Source organism: Catharus ustulatus, chromosome 1, assembly GCF_009819885.2.
Source record: "Catharus ustulatus isolate bCatUst1 chromosome 1, bCatUst1.pri.v2, whole genome shotgun sequence".
Lineage (NCBI taxonomy): Eukaryota > Metazoa > Chordata > Aves > Passeriformes > Turdidae > Catharus > Catharus ustulatus.
In genome coordinates, this window is record NC_046221.1 from 105,971,353 (window position 1) to 105,998,970 (window position 27,618).

Genomic DNA, 27,618 nt, shown 5'->3' on the forward strand with positions numbered 1-27,618 from the left:
CATTAAATATAAAGCTGTCACACAGTCCACAAATCCTGACTAAAAAACCCACAACATCACTCAGAAAAAAACAGTCAACTTAGAGAAATTAAAAGTCCCTGTTCCTCACAAAATATGTGAAAAGACCCCAGCAAATAGTCTTTCCAGATGACATGAATTCAGCACCCTCTAGCTCGTGTCCTACATTCAGAATGCCTTAACATGAAAAGTATGTGCTGCATATAGAAGAAGCCAACGGTGCCCACACATCTACTGGTTAGTGAAGGGTTGGTGGATCTTTGCTTATTCTCACACTTCAGAAATGAGGCGTTTTCTCTTTGCCCCAGTTCCTGCCCTTTCTAAATGCTGAATTCTCTTGGAGGACATAAATCCCATGCTCTTCATGCAAAGCAGTGCAGCATTCCTCCAAGGAATCAGGTTTACTGGGAAAAGCAGAACTGTTTATCTAATTTACTTTTACTCTTTCACTTAGCATCTGCAACTGGCTAGTGCTAAATTTGATGGTGAGCTAGCTGGGCTTTTGATCTGACCTAGGAGAGCTGTTCCTATGTAGTAATTGAACTAGCTAACATTATTCCAATAAAGCCCCATGACTTAAGCCAAGCTGGATTTGGTTATCAAAATGGTATATTACATTGTACTAGCCTGGGTTCAGTCCAAAAGAGCCCAAGCCCTTGGATGGTCCCCAGAGACCCATTCTGATGCTTCACTTTTTTGTTTCATTTTTCTATTGCAAAAAGTGACAAATATTGAGATTTTCAGAATTATTGAAAAGTGGGAAAGTGACTGTTAGTTCTTAATTCCCAAACTCTTTTGTATTCAGGGAAAGATCTATTAGAATATACTTTAGAGGGGCAGGGACTAAGGCATAGTCAAGGATAAGCCACCACCACAGAGCCACTTGTCCCTCCCTCTGCTTTTGTGCAGTTGAGCTGAGAACAGAATCAAGGACACAACATCAGCCAAAACAAAGTGGAAGTTTCTCAGAGTTCATCAGAACCAGACCAGTCTCCAACCCAACTCCTCTGTGTCTGCACAAACACTTGCACAGGAACAAGAGAGGGAGCAACCACAAGAGGCAACAGTGGCTTGTGCCACTTTCAAGCACTTGCAAAACTGTGGAGAGCATAAGGGTTTCTCAGGCTTTCCAGTCTGAGAAAAATAGCTACACACTAATGACCAAAGCAACATACTTTGGTTAAACACTACATGACAAAGAAAAACACAATTTCACTCACTATGCAGACTACCATATAGATCACTGAAAAGCATGGATTTCTTTGAGCATGATGCTGTATGTTAATTTACATAGGAACTTCAGATAGAAATATTTCATTGTTAATGTATGCATACCAGAATTTACAAGCAAACTCCCAATTCACATTGATCTCAGTTGTTACTTTACAGAAGAAGAAGAAGATGAGCCTGCTTAAGAAAAATTAAGGCGATTCATTTCATCAAGGAGATGAATTTCCAGAGATAAAGGGTCAGATACACATCTGCAGAATGAAAAGCAATCAAACATCACAGTCTACAACATTCTTAGAGAAGGAAGGTGATCTAGTCTGACTTTGTCCCTTTCTTGTGAGGATTTTTTTAAACATAATTTTTAATTAAGAAATTGTTCCCAATGGCTCCTCCAGGCTTGTAGTAGCCGAGTGCAAATGCAGTGCTCCTTTAATGAGTATTTACCAGCAATAACCAATGTGAATTGATGATGGGGAAAGCTGTGGCTGTAGAATTCACACAGCAAGATTTCAGAACTGCATCTGAAACTTAGAGAGGTTTAGCTAGGTAGTGTCTAGTGCACAGTACAGTGTGACCCCTGCAAATGAAAATGGAGTGAGGAAGGGCAGCAACAGACAACACTTGCTAATGTAGACTGAAAATAAAAGTTTAAAAGTTGCTCAGTTATACCCTGTATGATTTCTGAAGTCGTATTCAAGCACCTACTACTAGGTGTATGTGAAATAATAGCTGAAAATAATTGTCTCACAGTTTATTCTCTTTCCAAGGGGAGGATCTTGCCTGTGGTATGAGACTGCACTGTGGTTTCCATACTTGAGTTTTACACCCGCATTGATGAAATTATGCTACCATGAACTTCTGGTGGAGAACCAGTGTGCAAAAAAGGGTGCCCTCAGAGCATGTGGGAGGTAATCTCCCAGCCTCACACAGGTCCAGGAGAAGCTTTGGTGTCTTGAAGAGTCAAGTGTAAGATACGAAGTCCCATCATGCCTGGCAGTACTGCTCTGAGATCCCAACCTGAAGCTTAATCACCTTCTAAGATACATAAAAATCAGTCTTTGAACAAAGATTTTATTACACAGTACACTTTGAGAGCTTACAATTCCCTTTTGAATCAGAAATCCAAAGCCAAAAAAGGGGATGGGAGAAATCACAAGGGTTACCCAACATGATTGTGCTGAGCAGTAACTTTCAGTAATCTATGAAGTTCCTAAAAGTTAACAGAAATTGAAGGAAGGGTGAATGAAATGCGTGAAGAGCAAACACAAACAACTTTAAAGAACATTTTTTCTAGATCTTGATTAAATGTGATACAACTGAATAACATCCTTTGAGAATGAACAAAATATCATTTCAGAGCTACTGAGATTCCCACATTTTCATCTGCACAGTATGTTGAGTTTTTCTTTCTCTCATTAACTGTAAATATATGATAATGTTCAGCTGGAAACTAAGTGAAATGGAAATTCCTTACCAGGAGCCGAGTTCAGCCCTGTTTGTAAGCAGATGCAAATACCTGATTTTGTACCAGCACATTTCATGGTTGTTATTGGCCACATAAGTGTGTGTGAGAGTGTGTGTGTGTGTGTGTGTGTGTGTGTGTGTGTGTGTCTGGCTCGTCCAAGTCACTCACAGTGTAAGGCCTTAGAGGAAGGATAGATAAACTCCAGCATTACTGAATTTTACTGCAGTTATGTTACAGCATTCATGGGACCAGGATTCTAGTTCATTTATTAAAAGCCAGGGAATACAGCATTTTTAAAAATACACACAAAATTTTAAGAAAAGAATACACAAAAGTCACTTTAATGTTTTGCTCTTTTTCAAATTTTCAAGATCATATTAATTGCTAACATTCCATAATGTGCATTAAAAATATGCAAGGAAAAAAATTATTTCAAAACAAAGCACAGAACCTGATTATAGCACTTCAAGAACTGCACTATAGGCTGAAAACCAATTGGATTTTCTAAATAAAAATATTTATCTAGTATTTAGTGACATATACACAGAACTAAAATCCAGAGGGCTATGATTAATTCTGTAATCTTAACCCCAGAGAACCTCCTGCTTTTTAAACAAATTAGCATATGTATCAAATTGAGTTTTTGTTAAAACTCTGCTGGTCAAAAAATGTTTATTGTTCCATCTACATTAGAAATTTCCTTATCACTAATTGTGCTTGGTGACAAAGAAGGGACAAGTAGCAGCATGAGAGATCACTAAACAGCACAAGACCTGCCCTAGGCTGTGGGTCTCACCTGGTAACCACAGCTTCTCCTTTCCAGAGGCAGCCTCATGAAAACTCATCTTAACAGCAGGGACACAGGGAGCCCCGGGTAGGGAAACAGAGGAATCCTTCTGAGCAAGTGGCCAAATAAAGAAAACACAAGCAAGTAAGTAAGCATTTCCCAGCGCATACTGTGACTAAAGCAATTGATAAACACAGGTATAGCTTTTTTAAGCATGTGCTTTATGGCCAGATGATGCCTCCCCCAACCCACCCCCTCCCGAGATTACAGTCCCAGCTAAAGCAGCAGTCCCTGGGCAATGCGGCTGGAATCAATAGCGCGCTCTGAGCATCCCTCTCCTTTCCCAGCCGGCACAGCCGGGTCAGAGCCGGGCTGGGCTCGGAGCGCTGGCAGCACCGGCGGCAGCATCAGCCCGGATCGCTGTCTGACAGGGGAGCACGTCCTGACTTTCCCCAGTCACTTAAGCCGGCGTCTCACTGCTTGTCCTTAGAGACCACAGCTCCACTCAGGCAGAGAGCGTCTAGACAGTATTCATGATCCATCTGTCTGGCACAGCCAGGCTGATGACAAACTCTATTAGAGCCGAAACAATTTTTTTTTTTCCTCTGCTCTTCCCTCCTCCCATCTCCCTTTTCCTCCGAGAAGCAGTAATCTGACACTGAAAATTACTATCATTGTTGCAATGCTCAAAATAGCAGTGCCAGACTTTCATTAACATCAACGCTAGACTGCTAAATATTTAAAGAAATGGATAAATTTCACCTGAAGTGGGACAGCCCAGCACACATGAAAGCAGAAGCACAATCAAAATGTAAATCTAAGCGGTTGTTTTTATCTGCACAAATTCGGTGTCACAGTCAGAGGGGGATGCCAAAGGTCTCTTTAAACAAAATATTTTCCTTTGATTGAGCTTTTTGTTTTTAAAACAGAATCATTCTCCAACCCCCTGCAGATCCCTACAAAGCTCAGAGCTGACAGCAGTAGGTGGGGGTGGTGAAAGGGAGAGCTATATATTTGATTTGTTTGGGTTTTTTTACCTTGCAGAGGAAAATGAACTCCTACAGCAAACTCTTCTATGCCAAAACAGCCATGACACATCACCTCCATCAAGGCTGACAACTTGAAATTTGATGTAGACATAATTTGCACATGACAAGAAGGATTTGTTCTCACTTATTTTATTCTTCTGTAAATTCTCAAGCATGTCAATATTTGTGTTTGATATGCCCAAGAACACATACCGATCACAGCAAAGACAACTACCTATACTGTTTTCCACCAAACAATTAAAAACCCTGAAATCTCCACCACCACAACCCTTCTCAATAAAACATGACTTGGACACTGCAGTCTGCAGACAACAGACTACACTTCCCATTTTAAAATCTAATTTACTTTTAGCAGGACAAGGCAGGCTGATCGTTTGTTGTGAAACAAAGGGAACTGCTCAAACAAATGAACTGTGTCCTTCTAGAGGCAGGCACATTGTTTCAATTCTTTGGAGTCCAAATTCTCCAGGTCACATGAAGTGGCAAGCTGCTGCCAAGGCCAAGTCTGCAATGTTTAAAATCCTACTCTTTGCCTCATTTTTCCTATCATGGTTTTATGATGCTAAATACACCCTTGACCTCCAAGTAGTCTTAAAAGAACAGTCATCTCCATTATCTCAATCAATAAGTCTTTACAGCTGATGAAAACAAAAACAAGCAGCCCTACTGAAAGCTGGCATGGGCTGTGGGCAAGGCGACCTACAGCAGCACTGGGTGTCCTCACCAGGGAGGGGAGGTGTGCTTCAACATGCATCACAAAACCTGCATCCCAGTGCAAACCAAGCAAGCTGTTACCTTAACTTCTTCAATTTAAATGGCTTAGAATGTGTTTTGATCAACTTGCTGGACTACAGTTTGTGTCATCTAAAATCAGACTCTAACACACCTTGGGTTTTCCCAGCTGTCCTCCAATTTTTCTGTGCTATACAGAGTGAATCGCCCACACAGCAGCATAAGGCAGCCCTACCTGTAAATCAGCAAAGGAAAATAAGAAAACCAAAGGATTTCAGAACTACACATTTTGTTTTCCTTTGCACAGGTGAGACATTGAATTCAGTAGCAACATTTTTATAAGGGCCTGTAGTGATAGCACCAAGGGGAATGGCCTGAACGAGAATAGGTTTTAGCTTAGGTAGCAGGAAGAAATCCTTTACTGTGAAGTAGGTGGTAAGACACTGGAAAAGGTAGCCCAGAGAAATTGTGGGTGCCTCATTCTTAGGAATGTTCAAGGCCAGGTTGGATGGGGCTTTAAAGCTACTTGTTCCAGTAGAAGGTGTCCCTGCCCATGGCAGGAGGGTGGAACTAGATGATTTTTAGGGTCCCTTCCAGCCCCAACCATTCTATGATTTAAAACGTTAACAGTTAATACTGAATTAACAGTTAGCACACTGGAGCCATATTAGAATGGCAAGGAGAGAGGAACACCAGATCTGGGAGATGTGACCTCCTCTAACACAGTAAGATAGCATCTCCTATAATTATGAGATCCAGGGGGCAGGTCACCCACAAAAAATATCTTTTTATGCCATTGCCCATGCCACTTAACTAAACTGAAAACAAAGCTCCAACAAGACATTCTGGATCTGGCTGCTGGCAAGAACACAAATGAGAAATGCTTCAGCAGCTGGGAAATATGGGGTACAACTAACATGGCACATATTGCTTAAATAAACTAAAGCAGAATTTTCATATGAAAATTTATTTATTTAGACATTGTTTGGGGCAGCCTGTGTATTACTCTGAAATGAAATAAATATTTTTTTTCCAACACAGGATGAAAGAAGGTTTGAATAAAGCATGACAAAGGGACCCTTTGAACAAACAGCGGAGGGGAAGGCATACTGCTTGTAGTGACTATGTGCTGTAGGTAAAGACAAGGGCAGTCCCAGGGAGAAATGGGATATCCTGCTTGGATGTTAACCAGCACAAACTAATAAGTGGCTCCTTTCAACAGTTTCTTGCCCATTCAAGAGCTGCATACAAGCAAGAAGATGCAAGAACAGAGCTTACATGTAACACTAAGCAGAAAGAAATACCTGGTTTAATATTCCTGAAAAGATTTTTTTTAATGTTAATTTTCTTCTTATTGAGCTGTATTACTGTCTTGTCACTAATTAGAGAGCAATAAATGTATGTAGTTCTGTGTTGAAAGGCAGACTGCTCAGCTGGGACATTTCAAGAGCATACACTCTGGTGTACTCTGGTAGGGATCCCCATTAAAATCATTGAGCAAAAGCATGCACATATTTCTTAATTCAACATGTCATCCCTCTAAGGCCTGGGGACCTCACTTCAGCAAGTATTCTAAAATCATTTTTTCAAAACTGGAATAAGCCAACACAACTGACTTGTCCATAATAATTTTGTTTCCTGTTACCAACTGGCACTGATTTCCACCACGTAGTAGTCTGTTTAATAGCCAGAACATGGTAAATATAATTTAAATACAGTTTATGGTGGCATTATTTTTGTCTGGCTTTGATCTTCTTTTTCTCTTTGTTCTACCATTAGGATGCTTTTTCACTGGGATTTGGTCTTTTTACTTAGAACCAAAGTCCCTTTATTTAATAGCACTTGTCACACACAATTGCAATGAAAAATGTCTCAATTGCAATGAAAAAGTCTCTATTGCAATGAAAAAGTACAGTCACTGTCAATATCCCCAAATGCAAAAAATAATGAACTGCTTTATCTGCCACAAGGTGAGCAAAACTATATGTATATATAATAAAATGTAAATTTTTTTACAACTCAAAAGCCAAAGTTATGGGCAAACATGACATTTTGATTTGGACCCATCACCAAAGCCTATGTCTTGTCCTGGGACTTGGGAGAGAGTTCCACTCAAAACCAAACAAATTAAAACAAAAATAAAATGAAATAGCTTAAATGAATACATAGGTCATTATTATTTCAAAGCCACTGCAGAGGTACCAAAGTAACACAAAGTACAAGATTTAAACAATTTAGATTATAAGGAACATGTTCACTTGGAGGTTAGAGGGTATATCCAACACCTGACTTCATCTTCTGTCCTGCTTATAGCCCCATGCATTAATTACAAAAATCACAGAGACACACTGCTCATAATTGCTATTACTAATAACAACATAACAAAACAGACATTCCTAAGACATAGTCACAACCAGAAGTGACATAGAATACTGAGGGATGTCAGCATGGGCATAATAAAACCATTTGGAAAGCACAAGTAATATAACACACTTCTATTGTATCTGTGTATAAGAAACCTTATTGGAAAATTTAGCACCCATCCAGAAAGCTGAATTGTGGTTTAAAAATAAATTATTGCACAAGAAACAAAGGCAAAAGCAAAGTTTGATTTCCATGTACATGACTGAAGGCAAAGCACTAAGAAAGCAATTGGAGTGATAAACTCTGGCACTGTCTGTGCAATATTTATGCACTGAAGCATAGCAACTAAAGCTGTTTTAAATATATACCTACAAAGGTCAGTAACCTACCAAATGATGCTGATCTCAGCACCAATAAAAATTACAGGAATGATGAACAGAAAATTACAATTTTCTTGATAGTCTTAATAGCATATAAAGACTTACACAGACACAGAAAAGAATATTTTGTAGAATGTTGGAAAACAAATATTTAATTACGCCTTCTCAGAGGCCATATATGATCCATATGACAATGACCCCAATGTCCCAAACTCCCTTGGAATAACTACAAATTTCCATGTTTAGAATCTTGGAGAGAGTTTGTCACAGCTAGTTCAAAGAAAAATAGTATTTTCTTTCTCTGTCTCATACTCCCTTGATATCATACTGCCGATAAAGTTTCCAAAAAGACTGATTTCTGAGGTAAACAGATGTATTTGACATACATACATACATGGATGCACACAAGGAGCCAATACTCACAGCTGAAGATGCCTGGAGGTGGATGCTCTGTTACAAGCAGGCAGTTCTCTTCATCACTGTTATCCCCACAGTCATTCTGTTGGTTACAAATCAGTGAACCAAGATACAAGCATTTACCACTGGCGCAGGTGAATTTGCACTCTGAAAGGTAAAAAAGAAACCAAAAGAAAAATTTGTGAGAAAATTGATGCCTACCCTTCTTCAGGGATAAAATGACAATATTCTTCAAGTAGATGCTATAATGGTAGATAGGTCTTTGGCATTTCAACATCAACACAAACTATTTTGTCCTTACAGCATTGCATGTATAAATTTATATGTGACACATTCCTGATCACCAGAATCAAACCACTAGTAAACCCAATTTCACACTTGGGAAAATTCATCTTTTTTAATAATAAGCAATATGTTTTGCAGTTCATGTTGATTGTAGTTCACTTTGGACAAAGACTGTGTTCTCATATGTTTGTGTGGCACCTTGCATATTTGGGGCAAGACAGCACTGTTAATAAAAACAATAATTAATTGTCTCACATTTTAAAAAATCTTGCATGAGCTGTAAGGCAACAGTATAGTTTGCAACCAGGAACAACCCTGTCCAGACACAGACAATTATTCCTTAACTATCTTCCCAAAGCCATTTTGCTAGTCTCCCACTTAATTGTTATCAGGCACTTGGTGTCTGCACATTGAAATCCCACATGCTAGTGTTCTTTAAAAGTTAGTAAACTTCTAAAACACCTATAAGGTGTCTGCATGCTAACTGCAAGCATGTTGGAGTTTTTACACTTTGTTTTTACCAAAAAAAAAGGCGAACAATTTCACTGAAATATAATTCTGTCATGAGAACAATTCCTATGAGACTAAATATACTTTATAGCAAGTATTGGAGATGTAATTAGGAAATGTTCAGAAAAACATACACACAATTATGAAAAACTTTCTCACTAGGCTTGTTCCAAAGTAAAATACAGGAATAGAACAGAAAACACATTATATCTAGACAAATTAAAACTTAATGATTACACTACTAGTATGTTGACAGATTCTGGTGATTGTCATTCACAAGTAGAGGCAAAACAGACAGAATTAGAAATTTTCACAAGTAGTTCATTAAAGGAGAGTTATTCCCTCAACCCTGGGCTTCCCTAAGACTGCAGTGTGGCTTGGCTGATTCTGCTCCAGACAGATGATTTCTGGAGCAGAGATAGAATTTGTTCATCTTCAGCAGTATCAGCAAAAGACTTTGCTTTAATCTTAACTTAGTCTGAACTGAGACAAACAGGACCTCCAATTCTAAAACATCCCCTAAATCAGTTACCCAGGTGTGACATTCACATGTGTCTGTTGTATAGTGCAAGCATGGTAATAGCAAAGGAGAGGAAAAAGAAATTGAGAAAGGGAGCGAATTAATCTTCATTTTTCATTTGATTTATAGATAAAAGCAATTTACAGACTTCACTCTGAACACTTTTTAAGAGTATTAATGATATTTTGGTACATATATCAGCAAGAACCTGCTGCAATAAAAAATTGTATGCATAAAAATGTGTAGCATATAAAATGTTACTTAGGAAAATAAATAGAAGGTATGAAATGCAAGGAAAACAAACATTTCCTGTGGGGAAAAAAGCTGATTTATTTCACTTGGTGAAAGTGTACTTACAAAATAAGTATTTGTCTAAATTAAGTCCTCAAATATAAGCTTTTTCAGTCCAACCCTTCAGTGCCTGACCTCTTAAAACTGTAGAATAAAATACTGTACAAACAAATTATTTTCTTCTGTTTGTTACTCTGTTCTTCTCTGCTACAACAAAGAACTGAAGAGGTACTGAAGGGCTTAGATTCTTTTTGAGTATAGACTATAAAAAGAATCATAACCAAATGGAGTAAGCCTTTGGAACTCATGGAACTGAAATTAAAAGACCCGGCTCAATATTAGCAATCTGATAATCGCAATGCTTTGAGACTCATTTCTGCAATTTTATGAAGAAACTGGAACAAGAAATGAGCAAAACTGTCTTGCAAGGTTAGAAAAGTCGCCTTGAAAGGATTCAAACTTTCTAGGTATCTTAAATGAAGAATATAACACAGGGTTAAGTTAGAGTGGTAAAGAACATAATGCTTCTATTAGAAAGAATAAATCACTGTATTGCAGTTAGAATATTTGGCATGCTACTTTGGCTAACTTTTACTGCTTTCCTGTGCCTTTGTGTTGAGTCCTAATGTAATGCTTCCCATGCTTCCCCCATGGCTGATATAAAATGCTCAAGCAAGATGTCAAGTCAAAAGCAGTTAAAGCAAAGAACTCAAGGTGTCTGTTTGCCACCAGATTATAGAGTTTTCACACAAAAGACTAGACGAAACATTAAATTTTTCATAGCAATATTAAAGTCTTAAAGTGCTGGGGTTTATCTAACATTATCATAAGAGGACTAACCAGAAGAAAGGATTTGTGATTTAAGGTGGGCAGGGGGGGTTGTCATAGATAATTGACCACACTGAAAATTGGAATCAAAAAGCAGACTCAATCAACTTTTCTTATAAAATATTAAGGCTACTTCCTCATTCCCTCACACCTGTAAAAATAGCCATTGAGAAGGTGCATTAAAGAAAAAAAAATAGTCACAAGGCCTCTTGTCCCCTTTTAGATGTACCCACATTGACTGGAAGATTGCTCACACCGAATTCTGTGTTGATTTGAAAAGGGGAGTGTTGTCAAAAATCATGTTGTCCTATGATCTCCCACCAAATCTATTTGCCAAGGAAGCAGTCATCTTCTACTGGCCCTGGCTGGGATGGAGTTAACTTTCTTTACAATAGACCCTATTTGGCTATTTGGATTTGTGAACTAAATAGTCAGTGTTGAACAGTGTTGTAGGACAGTGTCAATGTCACAACAATGTTTTGGTTAGTGCTGAGCAGTGCCTGCATAAAAATGGGGCTTCCTCTTTTTCTCACTCACACATCTGCAAAAGTAACATCTAAATCTAACAAAATGTAATATCCAATGGAGGACATAAAATTGCAAAACTTAGTCTGCATAATCACATTCTGTTGAAGTCTGAAAGAAATATTCAAAGAAAAAATGTATTTCAGGAATATATAAATTAATGAAACGATTATTCAATGAAAATGCAGATACTTCTGGCCATAGAATATACAGTAAATTCACGAATACAAGCCGCACTGACTATAAGCCGCATCTCTGGGTGTTGGCAAATATTTTGGTTTTTGTCCATAGATAAGCCGCACACGAATATAAGCCGCTCTGTCGTTCGCAGCGAGGACCCGCGTGCAATTATTAACAGAACGGCGGGAGGGCGGGGTTTACTGGCTGAGCTAAGGCTGTGCAGGCTCGGCCCGCTAGGGGCCGCTGACGGGGCCAGGTGGTCCAGCACGGTGCTGCAGCTCGGGGCCGGCCGCCGCTGCCCCTGGGCTCGGTCACCCCGGGTCGGCGCTGCCCTGCGGTGGCAGGCAGGGACGGAGCTTCCCCTGCTCCTACGGCAGCGGCGGCGGGCGGGGACGGAGCTTTCCCGCGCCCGTGGCGCCGGCGGCGGGCAGGGACGGAGTTTCCCCGCTCCTGCCGCGGCGGCGGCGGGCGGGGACAAAGCACCCCGTCGGCTCCCCGAGCCGCGGCAATGGCTGCGCGGGGCTCCCGTCGGCTCCCCGGGCCACAGCAATGGCGGCGCGCGCTTCCCCCCCCCCTCCCCGGGCCGCAGCAATGGCGGCGCCGGCTTCCCCCCCCCCTCCCCGGGCCACAGCAATGGCGGCGCGGGCTTCCCCCCCCCCCTCCCCGGGCCGCAGCAATGGCGGCGCCGGCTTCCCCCCCCCTCCCCGGGCCGCGGTAGGGGCGGCCCGGGTCCCCCCTCTCCTCCCCGGGCCGCGGTAGGGGCGGCCCGGGTCCCCCCTCTCCTCCCCGGGCCGCGGTAGGGGCGGCCCGGGTCCCCCCCTCTCCTCCCCGGGCCGCGGTAGGGCCGGCCCGGGTCCCCCCTCTCCTCCCCGAGCTGCAGCAATGGCGGCGCCGGGACCCCCCCCCCGTCTCTCCCCTGGGCTGTGGCAGAGGAGGAAAGAGAGCTCTCCCGCCTCTCTCCCCGCCCCCCGTTCTGCCTACACGGAGCCAGGCTCCACCCGCGGTGCAACAAAGTAGCGATTTGTAACAATCGCAAAATGCCGACTTTGCAGCTGCTCGGCTCAGCACTCTGGCAGGCACTTCTGAGGTTGTATTAGCCGCTCCTGATTATTAGCCGCATTTCCGGTTTAGGAGCAAAATCTTAGTCAAATTGGTGCGGCTTGTATTCGTGAAATTACTGTACTTGGGATCTGGTATGTGAATAAAAATTCAGTACCTTAAATTAGTTTGCTTAGTGAATGCATTTAAACAGCGTGTGCTTTTACTACAACCACAGAACGACCCTTCCTTGTAAAGCAAGATGGATCAAAGTCAGGTTGAGGGAGGTAGTAGAAAGCAAATATTAGGGTATTGTCAAACTGAAATAAACCTGCAGAGCTCTGAACCAAAATACAAGGAATGACCTCAAAACACTCCGACCAGGGAATCCAGACCAGTCCAGACTAAACCAACGTGCCTAATAACACACCAGAGAGTCCTTTTCAGTACAAAGTCTTGTACTTGGCCTGTCTAGACAAGACAGGGGGAATAGATCCTGTTCTGAAAACAAGCCAGCATGATCCTTCTTTCATGAATAATGTTTCAAAGCTAGACAGTTTCCCTTTTCATTTTCAAGTGGCAATTAGTGAAACATCAGTCAGTTGGTCAGCAAGGCTCTGACTAGAGCTAAACCTGAAGCAAGATGACAGCTACTGGAGGTTGAAAAATGTCAACTCTTCTCATAATTATGTCTTAGTATGTTCATAATTATGTCTGGAGCATACTTTTAAAAAACTGTCCTTATGATACAGTGATTCTTCAACATAAAATTTTAATAAATATACTTCTAGGTAGAACTTGACTATCTTGAAAAAAAAAGAATATTAAGAATACTACTATAAACATTTCCTATTTTTAGAAACTGAATGCAAGCAGTGTAAAAAAAATTTGCACACATGTTCAAGTTAGATGCTTTTATGCATAAAACTCTCTACAATTACCAATTAATATACGACTGCATTTCAAATAGTTTCAAATAGTTAATTGAAGGTTATATTTCTGTTGCTACAGCAAAAGATGGATTTGCCTCATGATACAAAAAACCTACCCTGATCAGATTTTTTACTGTGAAATGCAAGATCTCATGTATTGGGTAGGCTTGTTTTATACTTTCTGTGCCTAGCCAACAAGATAATTTTATCCTTGCATTCAACTTAATTCTTTTAGACTTCATTTACACTTGACTTCATCCATATGAACAGCATTCCCATTGTTTTGTCATCCCACTTACCGTAGGGCACTTTTAATTATAGCTAAGTGCTGTTTGTTTTTCTAATGTAAGCCCAACCACGGGCCAAGGAAAAAAAGCAACAAAGTGTCATATTGAAAAAATATGGTGGTTTAGGCCACTGTTATGATGCATGTCACAGCTGCTTATTTAACGGGTCTGAGATGATTATCTGACCCAGGGGCAGAATTCTCTTCCATCCATTCGAATAAAAAATAAAAAACTATACATGCAGCCAGTGATTTCAAACTGTTGTGACTAAGCTGTAGTAACGCGGTTCAAACGCACAAAATGAAATCCTAAGTGATGTCTGGGACTTCACCAGAGTGGAAAGGCACTCTCCCAAAATCCAGCAGACTGGCAGGTGCCCAGGCAGCTCAGCCAGCAGAGGGTGATCAAATACCCTAATGAAGTCATGTCAATGGAAAGTAAGGATCTCTTTGCCTCCGGGTGGGTAGACCTAGATCTCCAGAATAAAGGCTTAATTTCTAATTTCTTACGTAAATACGCCATTTTAAGTAAACCATCATACTTCTTCATACTCCTGCTTATATTGCAGCATGTAAGAGCCTGGAAGAAAAGATGTTTAAAGGGCACCATCACCTGTTATAAGGATAATAAGAGGCAGAAACAGTAAACTGGGGAGGGTGGGAGGAACCACACTTCACTGGAGATTAAAGCAATATAAACCACAAATACCAGAGTCAGTACAATAAAACCCTGTTCAGCCTCTCATAAACATCTCTCTGTGTATTATTTTTAATATTGTAGATTGTAGCTTTATAATGGGAAGTAAATCATAAATAGGAGACATGCACACAAAGGAGCATGTTTATTTGGGAAAAAGCTTGGTTAATAAGGAAGATGGCAGGCTGCCATGCGATCTAATAAACCTCCATTGGTGCAGGGAAGGGAGGGATAAATAGGTCTCTACAAAACAAAAAGCACTTCACAGAAAGAATGCCAAGCAGTACACCAACAAAAACGAAAGCGGATCAGCTTATGCAGGGTAAGAAGCAGCACTGTAAGCCACGGTCAGACCTGCCCTCAGTGCCCACAGCCTCACGCAGGACCAAGAGGCGAGGCTGCGCTCAGAGCCACGCAATGTGGAGACAGAGACCTTCTCTGCCCAGGCAGATTACAGCCTTAAAACCAGGCTCACTGAAAGAAGATTGTTACTGCTTCACAACCAGTCTCATTTGCTCTTACAGTCCCCCATGCTCTCTTGCTTATCCAGCAATTATCTTTTCATCTACTTCTTAAGGCAAAGCCTGGAGCTATGCCCTTTAACGAGTTACTATTTATGTCAGTAGCTAAAGGAAGCAAACACAATATTCTTGCACACAGGTAGTGAAATCTGCTGCTCAGTTCACCAGTTCAGGGCATTAGGACGTTTCACAAAGCTTACCTTAATTAATAGCCTAAATTAAATTACCCCAGACATCTTGGGGGTAACCGGAAGAGCTCCTTTATTTGGAGATTGGTCAGTGAAGTTAGTTTTTGCCTGTGATCTTTCTTCACTATATATATGTACATATATATACATACATATACATTTACTGCCTCTGGTGTGAAAATGAAGAGAAGAATCTCATCCTGAGGGCCATTGGGGTGTTAAGAAAAGAGTTTTTATCAACACTGGAAACTAAATTCAGAAGACTCGCTGTCACTGAGCCACCATCCTGCCCACACAGCAAGTCTTCGCAGCTTTGCTTTGGGGACCAGCAGCAACCCTGAGCATGTCCCCTTAGGAATGAGACAACAGTTCCCATCATAGCACTCATCACTGATGGACAAAGCTTATCTAAGGTGATCTCAAATACCATCAAGCTCACACAAATTGCAAGTTCTGCTAGCATAGAGAAAAGCCAATAAAGGAAAGCCTCTTCTATTACTATCTTCATAAATGATTTGTTCTATTTTTGACCCACCTTCCCATAAAACAGCAAGGCAGCATAAATATGGGGTTCCATTTTCTGCCCTTCCACCCACTTGTTTTTCCTGGACTGGCAATGTTCTGCCTGCTTACGACCACAGAGAACTGAAATGCCAGGATTTCTCAACAAAAGTCGAGAACTGTGTCTTTTTCTCCTCATTCATGTGAAGATCTTTTACATGCCTTACATCCCTGCTAAAGCCCCCTGACACCCTCTGTAGCCACAAAGTTTCATCCTTCTGGATGGAAACATCCTTCCAGCTGCATGACCCTGGTGCTCCCCGGCACAGGAACTTGTTGCCAATGCCAACAATTCAGCGAGTCACAGCCTTGACACTGACCTGGAGATCCTCTTGGGCCAGAGCCCCCAGCCAGAAGGACACAGCACCACGGCAGGCACTCACTCCACCTTTTGGGAAGAAATGACCTGCAAGGAGGGATGGGTTTCCAGGAGCCATGGGAAGGCCTCCTGTCTGCCCTGACAGACCCCACAGGAGCCTCTGCTGGTTCTACATTTCTATACGCACTAGCAAAGTTTCCCAAGTCAACTATGGGGAAGGGGGGAAGGAGAACTGGTGACTCAACTAATGACACTCTCATTTTCAGTCAAGAAATCACACAAGGAGCCAATTAAAGATATATTAAGCATGTACCTTATAATTTTTGTCAAGCAAAATGTCATTATCATGGGCAAGTGCAGGTAAGAAGGGTATGTGCAAATGAGGTTTTCTTAACATCTCATCCTCCTTAATCATAATTCAAAGAATTCTTGAATTATGGTAAATATTTTAAAATTATCTTAGTTGGTGTTCGTCTTAAGAAATCTTTAATAATCACAAGCAGTGCCACTTACCAGGTTTGTAGAGTACTGCATATGTAGAGGAATATAAAATTTAAAAATCACATTACTGTAGCAGCTTCTTGTTTTTTCTTTGGAATATTGTTTGCTTAACAAACAGTTCAAGAGAAGACCATTTTATCAGGCAATTTCATAAACTTTGAATCTACAGAAATACAGATTAAACCATGTCCCTTCACAGATGACTTGTGAAGTTTTGACTGCAGTCCTAAAACCAGGCCCAGATAAAGACACACAACAGTCACTGTAACACCCAAGGATTACCTGGGGTTGGGGAATATGGTGGGAAATCTGTTGACTTTATGTTTTTTGTTGTTGGATTAGGTTCACCTTAAGACTGTGACCCCTGTAGGGCAGGAACTGTTTTAAATTAGGTCTCCAGAATATACTGAAGTACAGAACAAACAGCATTCTCATCTGAAATGGTGTAATGGTACTGAATCAAGGAAGGGTCTGAGAACTAACCTGAGAACTGGACTCTTCATAAAAGCAATGCATAATGCAGGTAAGCATATACTGTGTTTCAGGTGGCTGTTCAGATGTCAACCTAATACTGATGACAGTACCTTTTTTTCTTATGTCTTCCTGGGCACAATGCGCAGAAAATATAAGAGAAATTAATGTATTTACTGTGTGTCAAGATGGAGGATAGTTATGGAATTTCCACTGTAACAAGAGTTCAATGGACAACAGCGTTCTTCTTTCATTTCTCAATGGTATTTGAATTGTGCAACACACACCAATGTGAATAATGAAAAGTCTGTTATCATCTAGATCATGTTCTCTGATCCACACCTGCAAAGATTTGTGTGTTCCTGCAGTTCCTTGTCACTGTTAGATTTTGTACTTTTAAAGCAATTTTAACTAAAGTCCAGTTATCTAAGAAGTATCTAACTCAGTTCACTGTGCCTCAGCATTCACATAAAAAATATTAATAAATAATACCTAGATTACAAGGAAACAGATTGCTCTCAGTGATTTGCACCATACAGCATAGACAAAGTTTTTTACAAACTAGTACTGTCTTGTATCAATTATTACTAAGCTCTTCCCTCCTCATTCGTCTCTATCTAAAAAATGAGTCACACATTCTATTCAAGTTAGTATTTTTCCCAGAAGTCTGGGTTTTTTTTGCTAAGCCTTTTAAACAAAAAATGCCTTTCTACCTTTCTTAAATTCTTTCTTTTTACAAATTGCCATGAATACTTCCTCTTAGGTATATATTGCACTGCAAATGTATACAGCCCACATACATGCATTTCTATATAGTGGAGCTGGTATTCATTTGGCTTGCCTGATATTTCCCACCATAAATACCTTGGAGAATCACTTCCACACTCCCTGCATGCAGCAAATCTGTGATGCTGATCTGGAAGAACCCCCCTAGCCTATAGAAGTACCGCTTCCATGTTCCAAGAAATTCTCTTCTGCTTTTATCAAAATACAAACTATTTAAAAAAAAAATCTTCCCATTGTCTGCATCAGGGGAGTCTCTGGAAGTACTCCCAAATACCTAAAAGGCACAGACACTGTGAATCTCCAGCAGTACCACTGGCAGAGCAACAGCCCAAACCATACTGGGACAGCAGGGGAAGAGGCAGATGAACGCAGTGGGGAAGGGAGGTGAGTGAGCCCTGCTCCCCCTTGCTTTCACCCAAGATTTCCACTTCACTTCCAGGTAACAGGTACAGCCAACTTCAGCCATTACTACAACCACCAGGTGCTCCTCCTCTGCCCATAAGTGCTCCCAACATCAAGGGCATGAGACAGAGAGACACGAAGAAGAAATGTGAACACAGAGCCAGTATTTTATGCTTTAAGAATGCCTCATTTAGTAACCTATGCAGCATAGTTTCAATAAAGATTATTTCAAACTACAATTATGAGATTTTGTTTAAGCATCAGCAACATATTTGACCACAGAGCAGATATTTAACCAAGTTTATTTAACTATTTCCATGGCCAAAGTGTTTACAAAGCCAAAAACACTGATACAGGCATCCCAAAGAAATCTCTACCACTTTGATCTTTCTGTTGTTGCAACACTATCATTTTAAAATGGACAGTGTGTTTGGAAAAGTGCATTTCAGGCTGTGAATGTAAACCTACTATTAACATGATGTTAAATGGTGCTGAATCTATCCTTGCACCATGCATTATCTTGGGTAACATTATGGTACAGAAAACCAAAGCAAATTACTTCCCCAGTACAACTCAGCTTTGCAGATACACTGAGTGTTTAATTGAAAAAGCACCTAATAAGTAGGCACAGGCCTAACACAATGCAAAACTTAAATACAAACAGAGGCTCTTGTTCATAAGCTCAGGCCATGACTATGCTGCATGTGATAACCAACAAAAACATAATCAAGCTGGAGCATTGTGTCCCCATAACCTAGTGCTTTTGGCTGGCACTGCTGCCCAGAGAAACTAAGGAGGTTTCTGACAGGTCTGCTTGAATCAGGGGACCACCTGACCCAAGCTAAGAGTTGGCATGGTGAGGAGGGAAAGACTAGAGTAGGGCACCCAGGGAGGATTGATGGTGCCTGGGTGTCCAGGTGTGATGGTAGGAGCTTGTCTTCACATCAACACACCTGGCTTGGGTGAAGCCACACAGACTGGCAGCCTCTTGACAGAGCTGGCTTTGAGAAGTTAACCATGCTTGTCCCTTCCTAAACACAGTTTTGCAAAAGGAGATCAGTCTAGTGGCCATCTAGTGGGCACTGTACCAACACCTGAGTAGTGCCCACCTGCCAAGCACACATCCCGCTGTGACCTGGGCTTGGGGTACCACTGATGGTTGAAGTGGCTTTTCTGACAAAATGTGCTTCACATTTGAGATCCATGTAGCACTTGGATCTACAAACCATACCCCAAAACCCTGACACATTACCTCACACCTATGGCTGGACATGATTTCTGTCTGTGGTTTATCTCAATACTCTGGACTGGAAACTACTGTGGCTGACATGCAGATCGGTCATGCCAGCCTTGAGACAGCAATATCTGTCAGAGCGGCAGTGTAGGCAGCCAATAGCAATAATCATTTCAGATATCTAATTTAAACCTGCCACTGCATATCTGTCAGAATCCCCACAGAATTTTTTGGGTGGGGACAAGAGAGGAGCCTAGGATAAATCTCCAGTTACAGCACAATCTATCAGTGTATCCATGACAAGTTAAAGCTTGTTAAAAATTGCACAAATGATATGCTGAACACAGAGAACCCCCCAAAATCCTACCAGCCATGAAAGAGAATAAACAGCCAGAGCACTGGAAACTCAAGAACAATCAATTGTGTTTTAACTGTAGGCAAGGTAGTTTGTAATATTGTACCAGCTCATTATTAATAATCTGTTCCAAGATGGTGATAATTTTCTGTTTTTACAAGTCAAGATAATTGAACTGAGGTCAGTTTCCTCCTCAGAATATTTCAAATAAGAAGCTCACAGTAAAGCAAAAATCCAGTTAATACCACACTGCTTATTTGCAAGCAACAACAAAGGAATGAAGTATTTGTTACAGCTTCCTAATAACCCTCTAATCTAGGCTCCTTACACTTAAAAAATTATTGAGACACTAAGAAACACCATCTAAATGGATTCATTTTCCTTGTCACTAGGAGGTATTTCTTTAAAATATAACATGCCTTACTAGTGAATGTTACACTAACATACAAAAAATACTTTTCCAGAAAAAACACAAGACTAAAATCTAGGATATAGATTAAGAATATTTTATAATCTGCAGGCACTGCGTTCAGATAGATGAATATTTAAAAAATTATCCTCAGGAAAGAAAAAAGAAGTCCAACACTTACCAGTACTAGGTAAGAAACAATCTAGCACACAAATATTTGGAACTCAAATTCAAAGGTGAGTGAAATTCTACAGTGGACTCACTGAGAACTCCCTGATTTTTTTCCTAGTCCAGTTCTCAGATACTTACTGAGATATAACAAAGACTACAATTAAATGAGCACTGTGAACACATTAGTCCATTCTAATGTTTGTGCATCTAATCTGTTGTTTTTAAGGTCTAAGCTGAGATGTGGCTTCAGGCATGCAAATATCATCTGTTCTATACAATATTAAATAAAAACATTCACCTAAAGTATGTCAGCAAAAGCTTAAACAAACCCTTTGTATTTTGTGTCACAGTGGATTAGGAACTACCTAGAAAAGTTGTCATTAACAACAGTGGGGAAATAATAACTGATATTTTTATACTCTTTTTATACTTCATGCTGTCTTTGAGTTGACAGTAAATTATTTAAAATTACTCTACTACCTAAGAGACAGAAGCAGTGATGGCAGGACAACACACCCTGATAAAAGGTCATTTAAAAGGGTAGGAAGTTTCCTTCATAATGGATCAGAAAATGTTGTCAAATGACCTATGCATAAGGGGATTTTGTGACCTTCACCTATTTTAAATAGGAAACAAACATTTTAATACTTACTGGTATATGGTATGCAATCATCAAAGCCTTCAAAATGGGATTAACCATTTTAAAAAGATGAGCATGTTTGTAACAGATATGCACTTGCAACAGTAATAACTTACAGTCTTCAGAACATATTGCTGTTGTTAAACTCATAGCTGTGATGGTAGCACATTTGAGAGAAGAATACGGTTTGGGTTTAAACATGCTTTCTAGAGCTCCAAATATGACCCCACATACTCAGTTTTATTTCTGTCAAAGCTTAAAATACAGAATGAAAAAATCTTATTCTGCAAGCACATACTAAGCAGACCATTAATAAAAGAAAAATGACATTCTCTTGTGAGCAAAACACCACCATTCACATGATGCGACACAGCAGAGTATGATTACTCTTCTTGAAGGGCAGAATTTTGGTTAGCTGAGACGAATGCAGTTTGCTTTGAGGAACACTGCTCCTCAATGTTATTCCTCACGATGCTATCTTTGATTTCCATGGTAATTTCTTGGGAATACAGCTGTAGGGTGCTGTTCTTAGAAAAACTTAAATAACTAAGAGCAAACACCCTAAAAGCCAGGTATTTGAGAGACTCTCTCAAAGGAATAGCAGAAGAAAAGAATTTATTCTATTTCAGATTTCCAAATACAACATTAGCGTCCTTCAGAGAATCACCAGACTACAGGTTTTTAGAAGCATAATTACATCAGACAAAAATTGGGTAAAAATTAATTCCATTTGATGACATCAGTGATGGAGGGAATTCACATATTTAGACTGTCTACAAAGCTAGCATTAAAATTGCAACCATCAAAGAAATGGGCAGTGGATGTGGAAGGCTAGGTATCTTTCTAATAATACGCTGATGTTTGGTAAGTCTGTCTTATTTTGACATTTTGGGGGCTAATCACCTGTATTTTAATGATAAGTCACTTCACTGAATTCAACCCCTAAACATGTATTTTAAATAACTTGCTCACTATTTTCTTTGATACTAAAGGTGACCTATATATGTTAAGATTGTGGAAATATACTGTAAATATATAGAGAGAGATACAGGAAGGAAAAAGAAGATTGAAAAAAAGAGAGGAATGTTTTGCTCCTTCTTAGTTTTTAGAACATTAAGTATTTCATTCTCTCATATTACAAGTACCTAGAGATGAGAGAGGACTACTTCTTAAATCACTTTAAAACTCTCTAGATAATATCTTCAACTTTAATGGGGCTTCACATATTTATTTCACTTAAAACTTATTTATATCACATGCCTAGCAATCAGCAGCCTACATCTTGTCTTTTGCATAAAGATTTCTCCAAGTGTCTTCTAAATATTTTTTCTCTCAAGCTACATATCAACAGCAAAACAAGGAAAGAATAACCTGATTTTTAAAATAATCCTGCCAGGGTTCTTATAAAATAATTTCCTTTTTTACAACATATAGGCAAGTACCTTGCAAAGAAATAAAATCAAAGAACAAAAAAATTCCAGTCTTTTCCATATTCCATATTCTTTCCTTACAAAGTTCACTTTTGATTCATGTACCATTATATAAAGAGACATGTACTTTCACATTAATATATCTAACAGCAAACCTAAAGGATAGGAGTTGCAGGTTTGAAGCAAAATCTGGCCTAAGATGTATTGACCTGGGGATTCCTTCAGAAAGTACTCGGCCTGTAAATTATTTCATACTTCTTAAATGCAAGGACAACGTAGAGTTCAAAATCTCAATGCAGAACCATAATAAAAAAAACATTGGCTTGCTTTATATGGAAATTTCCACGAGTCAATAAGAAATGCATTTTTTATTTTAAACACAGTATCATCTGATTTTGAATCCATGTATCAACAATATATTATATAACATGTGATTAGGCAATGCAGGTTGCAAAAGCACATTCCAAAAGCACATGGAATAGTCCTTCCAGACTGTACTACAATATCCCAGCTTCCGTTGTAATACTTGGTGTCTGCATACAAAACCAGCAGGCCAAACAAGAAGACTGGCCTGAATTATTTTCATACAATATTCAGGAGAAAAGAGATTTGCTGGCTGCTGTACAAGGGAGCTGCCTGCACTACTGCACTATTACATTTACAAAGCATGCAAGACTCAAGTCGTGTAAAGAACATGGAGCAGCAGGAAAGGAATGCATAACGCTGTGTACCAAAAGATACAGGGGGGAAAACTGTTATGCTGTCTTAAGTAATAGTTCTAGATATTTTTCTTCCAGTGAAGTCACAGAAGGTTTTATAAGATCTTGAAAAAAAAATTACAACTTTTTCTTAGTTGCAGTTTTCCCACAGTCTATATGACACTGGGCAAGCTACTTGGATCTTCCCAGCATTTCTAGAGCTGTAATAATAGTAATAACAATAACAAAAATAATAACAATAATAATAGTAATAATAGTAATGATGATGATGCCACTACTGCCGCTGTGAAATGACGTAGACATGTAAAGCTAATGATGACTGTAAGGAAGGTATTGAGCCAAACTGAGCAACATTACCATGTGTCTCAGTGTAAAGGGGATTATCTATTGATTAATAATTTTAATAATTTTCTAGTTCCATTAGTTTTTTAAATCTCATCAACTATTAATGCATGTCTGTTACCTGCACAGATTTTCTCAATGGAAACTGTTTCTGTCGGGCCACCCAGACACCTATGAGATATAATCTTGATCACTTCCATTTAATACAAACAATTACCTATAAAGACCAAGTAAACCAAAACAGTTTTATGTCCCATCTTGCATAACAAGCCACTTTTTTTCTTTTGTTCAGACATGGTTTCAAGTATCTCTTTTCAGCCAGATATAGAGAACAATTATTCAGTACATAACTATCACTGCTGCAGTGGTCAATGGAGCTTTACTTTGTTTATCTTTTATTTCCTGACACAGATACAACACCTGAAGAAGAAACCCTGAGCAGTAGGCTCCTAGAAGACTAATCCAGATTCTTGCTTCCCAGGATCTAATCTCTGTTCTCAGTGAAGGCAATAATAAAGCAGAACTTCATTACAAGACTACAAAGATCAGGATTTCAATGAGGAAGAATGATTATAAATTTCTTGCAGCAATATACAATGATATCTTTGTCCCCAGTGATATCTCCTCTGAATACTTCAAATTGAAGTAGTCAGAAATATGAAAAAATGCTTTATCTCTGCATGAAAGACATGAATACTAGCAAGGTATATGAGGCATCCTAAGGATGGAAAGCTGCCATAAGCTCTGTCTAAAATACTGTGCGTCACAGTCTGTGTCAATTGTCCATGACCCTGTCACCTCTCCACCCTGGAGGCCAAGAAATTGGGACTGAGACAGCCATCATTTCATGGTAGATCTGGGACAGTTCAGAACATAAAAAATTATTGCAATGTTAAATAACTACAGTAATTTCACGATTATAAAGCCGCACTGAGTATAAGCCGCACTTCCATGTGTCAGCAACTTTTCGTTCTTTGTAACTTGCACCTGATTATAAGCCACACGTTACAATACAGAGTGTGATAAAAGGTATCTATTCTATCACCATCTGTTGAGGGTGGGGGCAGTGATCCTTATCTCCACGGCAGATATTCTGCTAATGGACCATCCATGGAAACCAGGCGGGGCATTGTTCTTTATCTTTTTACAACCCATCCTTCCTCCAACGAGTCATTTTCTGCTCATGGCCCATTGAGTCCCACTGTGTGACTGATACAATTACTTCATCCCATTGGAAGTTGCTCCAGTCAGGGGGAAGAGCCCAACATTTCTTACCAAGATAAAACAGAGGTTTGGGGACACTAAGGGAACCCCTTTCTCCACTGGACTCCAGAGGAAAACCGGATTTCTCCACATCACCACTGGACCTCCAGAGGGAAACTGCACCTTCTGCAGGAGCACTGCTTGAACTGAGCCACATCTGTCACTGCAGGAGGATGCAGCCACCATTTAATGGGACTGCTACCAACACCCTACCTGACACGGTGTCAGGTTGTACTCTGACTTTGTCAGGGTTTGGAGTTTGTTTCTTTGTAGTACTGTATTTCTATTTTAATTTCCCTAGAAAAGAACTGTTATTCCTAATTCCCATATTTTTGCCTGAAAGCCCCTTGATTTCAAAATTCTAATAATTTGGAGGGAGGGGGTTTACATTCTCCATTTCAAAGAGAGGTTCCTGCCTTTCTCAGCAGACACTTGTCCTCCAAACTAGAACAGCAACTTTTTGTTCTTTGTCCATATATAAGCTGCACCTGATTACAAGCTGCACTTTGGGTTCAGACCAAAATTTTAGTCAAAATGGTGCAGCTTATAATCGTGAAATTACTGTAATTTATGAGAAATGTGTGAAGATTTGAAAGAACTGCTCAGAGATTTCTGCTGAATCTGAAAAAGCTTTTGAAGAAGAATAAAAATAAAAGCACAATTAGTGGACAACTGAATTGAGCTAAAGATTGCCTTTGGTTTATTATTCCACTCTCTAGTATCTTAGGGGAGGATAATTTTAAGAAGAACTACACATGAACATAGACCTGTAACTCTCAGCTGCTAATAAAACCTGTACACTCATTTTATTTTATTGCCAGTTCAGCCACTAGTATCAAAGGGTCAAGGGTTCAAGTTCACTTCCCTTTGACACTGTGTCTTCAGTCACAAACTCAGCCATGATAATACTTTCCTCAAGAGTCCAATTTCAAGTGAACAGCAATAGGATCATAACAGGAATTTCAACAGGATATAGGACTACACCTCAAAACAGGGATCATGCTTTTCTGTGACTGCATGCAGCCCTACACCCTACTGATACCCCCCAGCTCCAGGGAACAAACAGTGCCCAGTGCTGATGGAAAGGAGTCTCCTCTGCAGTAGCAGCTGAAGTTGTGCAGATGTACTTGCAGCACATGACACATCCAGGTGCCTCTCCCAATTCTCTATTCCAGAAAAATGAGCAGGATAATTAAGCATGTTTGGATTTACTGAGCTGGCAGATTTAGTACTGAAGGAGAACACCTTGTGCAGTAAGCAAAGTCCTGATGCATGCTACATTACCTGCAGGGCAAAAGGAGACAGCCTTATTTGCGTGTCGGCTTCCCCTCCATCTTGCATCCAGTGATTTCCCTACTTTCTTCTGCCATGCAGAAAATACCCTTATATAATACACAAATTTTCAGTTCTAATCTAATATTGATAAGGTCCTAGTTTTGCTGGCAATGCCAGTTAGCTTCTGAAAGTGAGCTTCATGTATGTGTTTTTCTTTCCTTTTTATCACAGATGGCCAACAGACACTGGTCCTCCAGAATTAAAACTAATTCAATCTTTAAAATAGGCACAACTGTTTTTTTAAGGAATCACATGCACACACAAACGAGTGCCAAACATAATAAAAAGGCGAAAGTCAGAAGATTTTGTGAGCTGTGGAATTGTCATGGCTGTATATTTGCCATGATAAAAATGATGCATGTTATATACAAATGTCATGGAAAAACTGCCTCCACTGCACTCAGTGTGAAAAGCAAACATTTTAAAATTTGATGAAAAGCCTATCATTGATATCAGCATATTATTTGACTATGTCATAAATTACTAGATGTAAAATTACACAGAAAGGTAGATTTCAAGTTTCTTAGAAGTCCTCAGTCTATCTGCACTTAGCACCTTAGACGTCTCTTCCTTATAATTGATATTTCTCTATTTTTCTTAGGTATCTCCTTCCTTCCTCATTAAATGTTGCTTGTAAATCTCTAGTTTCAGAAAATTTTCCAAGATTTCAGGCTAGTGCTTCAATAATAAAAGTTAAAAGTTACTACAGAAACAAAAAAAGAGAGGCTGTTTTAGCATTAAAACTTCCTTTCTAAGAAAGATTTGCAGTTTTATGGGGCAATAGTGAGAAAAATGCCAGATGTGCTTAAGTAGTTGCAAAAAGCACCACCAACAAAACATTCTCATATGATGGAAGGTCTCCATGTACTCTTTATAAATCAAAAAAAACTAAGTTAGAGAGTTATACATGATGTCAAAGCCCAGAATCTAGGATTTCAAGAACCACAACCCATTTCTGCTCCTACTGGTGCTAAGTTTTCATCACTTTACACACATTTCAATCACAAATACTTGCATATCTTGCTGCTGCACAAGGGAAAGTGTTAGATGGCATAAGCAGAGTCCCTTTAGACAGTCTGGTGACAAAAAATTTCTAACTGAAGTTTACAAATCCCAATTCTGTAAGAAGGCTCCTTACACATGATCATCTCTTAGAGGAAGAGAAACAGTGGTCCTAAAAAAAGATGAAAATTTTGCTCTTCTTCAAAATGTGTTGTAACTCAACACACACACACACACACACACACACACACACACACACACACACACACGCACACCAGTGCATGCACTGCTAGGAGGGATCTTTCAATCACTTACTCCTTAGCATGGCTCATCCACAGACACCACTACAGACAGCTCGGTCAGGTCTTGACAAGACCACTGAAGCCAGCAGAAGCCAATCTCTCCGGCTGTAAGCTGGAACAAGAGGGCTGTGGT

The 27,618-nt window shown here is 39.9% G+C and overlaps 1 protein-coding gene across 2 annotated transcripts in view; it reads right to left on the minus strand.

Annotated features, from left to right (window-relative positions):
- The window catches only part of LDLRAD4 (low density lipoprotein receptor class A domain containing 4), a 232,451-nt gene that overhangs the window by 129,552 nt on the left and 75,281 nt on the right, over positions 1-27,618 (minus strand). For both annotated transcript variants that reach the window (XM_033081841.1, XM_033081848.1), the window contains exon 3: positions 8,449-8,589. In XM_033081841.1, coding sequence (XP_032937732.1) covers positions 8,449-8,589 — 141 coding nt within the window. The remainder of the gene's footprint in view (positions 1-8,448; positions 8,590-27,618) is intronic.